The 4,878-nt window shown below is 48.7% G+C and overlaps 1 protein-coding gene across 1 annotated transcript; it reads left to right on the top strand.

Moving 5' to 3' along the window:
* Window positions 1-891: 891 nt before the first annotated feature.
* Window positions 892-1,659, top strand: LOC112468654. Its single transcript, XM_025037935.1, has one exon. It carries the CDS (start codon window positions 892-894, stop codon window positions 1,657-1,659), a length of 768 nt encoding a protein of 255 aa, XP_024893703.1.
* The last annotated feature ends 3,219 nt before the right edge of the window (window positions 1,660-4,878 follow it).

The raw sequence follows: 4,878 nt of genomic DNA, 5'->3' as shown, positions 1-4,878 counted from the left end.
CGCGCCCGCGAGAGAGACAAAGTTAAGGAGAAAGGAGAAAAATCGCGGACCGACGATGCTGGACGGGTAAAAGAAAAAAACCGAACGGAGAAGGACGAAACCAACGACGAGATTTTTCGCGCATACGTGGACGAAAACGACGACGACGATGACAAAGATGGCGACGGTTATGACATATACGGGGACGACGACGGTGGCGACAGAGTGCTCGATCTTCGCGCCAACGAGAATACCATGAGAGGCGAGATAAAGTGCGCCTACCGAGTGAATTTTACAAAACCGAACAATATCGGTTTTCTTTTGGGTTTCTCGAGCGATCGTATTCTAAAACCGAACAAATGGTACGTTTCCGACGGACCCGTCGACGTCATGAGCGTGAACATAATTTGCATCGAGTGTAGTATCACCGCGGGAGCGTACAGCAACGGACGCTCGGTGCACGCGATACACGAATTCGCGCCGAAAGTTCCACGGGGATATAAACTGTCGGAGACTCCGACGCAGTCATTTACCTCCCGATCGTCGCGCGAAACGTCACCGATATCACGGTGCGAATCGTGGATCAGAAAGATCGGCTGATCGACTTTCGCGGCGAGGAGATAACGATCAGATTGCACGTACGTCGTCGTCACGGTTAGTGTGTGTGTGTGCGCGTATCCCTGAAGAAAGAGAGAGCGAGAGGAGGGATGCTCGTTCTGAACGGATCTAGCGCGAATTGTACGAACGAGGGAGCTAGCCCGTTCTACAACGAGATCGGAAGCGTAGGAAAGAGAAGAGGCGGAGGAGGGGGACCCGTTCTCAGCAACGCCAACGTCAGATTCTTACGATCGTTGGGTCTCACCGTGAGAAACGCGTCACCGTCGAACCATTTCTACCTCGAGAGGAAAAATTATGGCCGACATCCTGAGTACTGGCGGTGAGCCGATCTTCGACGAGCGCATCGTCGGAATCGAGACTCACACGTATAACCCGTACGTCAACACGACGTTCGGACACAACGACGAGATACGAATACCCATACAGCAGCAGGATCTGTATACACTGCCGTGCGAAAGTTTCCTGTACGTCGAAGGACGACTCAACGACGACGGCGCGACGAATGGGGAACAATACGCGAAATTAGTCAACAACTGCGTCGCGTTTATGTTCGACGAAATTCGTTACGAACTCGACGGCGTGGAGATCGACCGGTGTAGAAACGTCGGCATAACCAGTACAATAAAGAACTACGTGTCGCTGACCGTCGAACGAGCCAGAAAACTGCAGAACGCTGGATGGAGTTATCCGACGAGCGAATCAAATCTGAACAACGCGTCCCATCAATTCAACTTTTGCGTACCTTTGAATATTCTTTCGGGTTTCTGCGAGGACTACAGACGCGTGGTGATAAACGCGCGACACGAGCTTATCCTGATACGCTCTCGTAGCGACCACAACTGCGTCGTAGATCCGAAGAAGACCGTGCCGAGAGATCCGGCCAAGGATCCTAAAATTACGTTGTTGAAAGTGCAATGGCATATGCCTCACGTGGCGCTGAACGACGTGACTAAATTATCGCTGTTGCGAACGTTGGAGAGCGGACAATTTTTGAGCGCGGGCTTTCGCTCTTGGGATCTGTACGAATTTCCCCTGCTGCAGAGCACGACCAAGAATTCGTGAGCCGTGAAAGCCGCGCCGCAATTGGAGAAGCCGCGATACGTCATATTCGCGCTGCAGACCGGACGGCGAAACGAATTCGCGGGCGACGCTTCGAGGTTCAATCATTGCGCGCTCGCCAACGTGAAATTGTATCTCAACTCGGAATTCTATCCCTACGACGACGTGAATGTAGATTTCGAGAGCGACAAGTTCGCCGTGCTGTACGAGATGTACGCGAAATTTCAATGAGCGTATTACGGGAACGGTCGCGACGACGCGCTCTTTTCCCCGCGCGAATTCGCGCGGGTAGCTCCGCTCGCGGTGATCGATTGTTCCCGTCAAAACGAATCGGTAAAAAGCGCCACCGTGGACGTGCGCATCGAGTTCGAAAACAAGGAAAACGTTCCGCCGAAAACCACAGCTTTTTGTCTCATCGTTCACGATCGAGTCATCGAGTACAGTCTGCTGACCAACGTGGTGCGCAAAATTATCTAACGAAAATTGAAGTTGTGGAAATACCTTATTCGAGAAACTGAAAATGCGATTGCGAGAATACCTCATCTGAGAAACGGACAAATATGGTTATGAGGTTATTTTTATCCCGGAAACGAGGAGTATATAAATTCGCGGGTTCTTTCCATCGTTTCTCAGTCTGTTCGAAACAACCAACTTGAAACGAACGTCTGTTCTTTACTTTTTTTCCATCGCGCGGCGACACAATGGCGACAGCGGCAACGACGACGACGATCTTCGTCGACCTGCAAGGATTCACGGTGGGCGACAGATTCGTCGTGAAGGAGGTGGCCGTGTTGCGAAGCGAGACACGCGTGCTCGCGCATCACGTGTTTCACGCACCGATGAGTTGGAATCTGTTGACGTTGACGAGCTCCGAGAAAGCGAGAGCCAGTTGGTTGATAGCGAACCATCACGACCTTTGTTGGGAGGACGGCGACACGGACTATCGCCAGGCGAAGACGATCATTCGACGCGCGGTGCGCGACAACCTGGACAAGTTGCGTGAGACGGAGGAGACGCCCGACGCGCGAATTTACGTGAAAGGTATCGAGAAGAAGAAATGGCTGCAGGAGATTCTCGGCGACGTCGACGCGACGATCGTGACCGTCGACGCGGAGTACGAGGACGTCGATCGGTTGGAGTCTCTTCACACCAATCGCGCGTTTCGCTGCCGGCGTCACCAACGGTGCTGCGCCATGGAGAACGTGATGAAGTTGCGCGATTGGTGGATCGAGCGACGCGAATGTTTCGCCAGCATTGACTCCGCGAATTGAATTACTTTATAAATTTGTGTAAAAAAAAAAACGTTATATATTACTGGTTTAATATAATTTCATCTTATTAACGTATTAATTGTTTTATCTTATTGCGTTGCTCGTTTTTTTATTTCGTATATATTGTGTTTAATCGTTTATTTTTACTCCATTGTATCATATATATCCTTTTATCTATAGTTTATCGAATAAAGATCGACGTAAAATCTATGACAAACGGTGTTCTTCTTTTCGCATACCACCTCCGTATTTATATACGTATACATTATATGCTACTGAGCGCGCGAAAATGGCCGGTCGCGGCAGCGCGTAACAATGGCCGGTCGCGGGAACGCGACAAACAGAAAAACGGCGAGCGAAAGCGAGAGCGCGATACGGGGGTGGGGCTCCAGCGCGAGATGCGGTTAGGAACGCAAGCGAGCGAGCGAGCGAGCGATAACGCCAAGCGTCAGATCGAGTGCGAAAGCGAGCGGTGAAGAAAACGCGATATCGTTAAAACATTTATTTTCACTGTTAATATTTATTTGTAATGAAATATTATATAGCATATTATACATAACTTCTGTCATTTAATAACGTTTTTTCAATATATCGTATTTCACTTTTTCGCATTTTTTTCACATTGGGAGACCCAACATACGGGGACGGGGACATCGTCGTTGACGGTCACTGTTTCTTGGCTGTTCAGGTTCGGAGAATCCCCCCCCCCCCTCGTCGTCGTCTCTCTCGCGACGACCCGCCTCTTTGTGCGAGTCCAGCCGCGTGATGTCCCTATGCATCCCACGAAGTTTCGTCACGAAGAATCTGATCTGGTTCCGAGATTTTTTCACCCAGGAAGTAATGATAGCCCTACGCAAAAAATACAATTAATAAATATAAACAAATATAAATATGAATAATAAATATAAATAATTGTAAATAATTATAAATATACATAAATATGAAATTTATCGTTTGATTTTATTATAAGAAATAATTTCGCGTTTGAAAGCGATACTCACGTTCTTTCAAGCATTGCGGCGTCCTCGTCCACGTGAACGGTGAGTTGCAAAAAAGGAAGCACCTTTTCCGTTAAGCACTTCACGCGCTGCTGCAACTGCCGCACCATGTTGCAATAATCCTCAATCTCCCTCGTCAGGGCTGTGGTTTGATTTTGTAATATATCACACACGCATTTTAACTCGTTAATTTTCTCCATCGTCTTGAGTTCACTCGAAGACTGCGGATAGACTACGCCCAAGTCTAGTCTCGAGTTCTTATATATGGTAAAAAAAAGGGTGTTGCCCATGAGTGTTGCGATAGAAAAATATACTAAGAATAGCATAGGAAAATACGCATCGAGGAAAATAAGTAATGCATTGTTTTTATCAAGCCGACTCATCCGTCGGACTCAATAGCATTTTATTGCGTGAGGAAAATATAAATCGATGGAAAATACGCATCGAGAAAAATAATTAACGCATTTTTCCTTATCCGGCCGACTCATCCGTCGGGATCTTCGACGCATTTTTCTTTCACACCCAAGACCCCCCGCCGCGCCGCCACCTATCCGCGTTGTCGCTAACGAGCGTCATCGCGTAAACGTTCGCATTCGGAGCGCTCGTCGAGATCGCGCTCAAACCGCGACGCGCCGTCATCGCGGTTTCACCGTCTCTCTCTCGCTCTCGACGATGCGGCTCGCGTACATAATCGCGTTAACCGCGTGTTTTAACGCCGCGACGTGCATCAATTCCACAATTACGGACGACAATTACGCGTTCACGTTCGAATACCTGCAGAAATACGGATATCTGTCCAACGACGTGGACGCGATTCCGGCTCAGAGACGAAACGACGTTTTTCGCAAAGCCTTCAAGGATTTTTAGAATTACTACGATTTACCCGGCGACGGAACGCCCAACAACGAAACGCTGCAATTCATGAGTAAACCGCGATGCGGTTTCCGAGATAT

The sequence above is a fragment of the Temnothorax curvispinosus genome, unplaced genomic scaffold (genome assembly GCF_003070985.1).
Source record: "Temnothorax curvispinosus isolate PA1 unplaced genomic scaffold, ASM307098v1 QBEX01001844.1, whole genome shotgun sequence".
NCBI lineage: Eukaryota > Metazoa > Arthropoda > Insecta > Hymenoptera > Formicidae > Temnothorax > Temnothorax curvispinosus.
This window is presented reverse-complemented; position numbering and strand designations above follow the sequence as displayed.

Excerpts from the sequence above, each read along its gene's own strand:
- LOC112468654 (XM_025037935.1), top strand. The coding sequence starts at position 892 with ATGGCCGACATCCTGAGTACTGGCGGTGAGCCGATCTTCGACGAGCGC.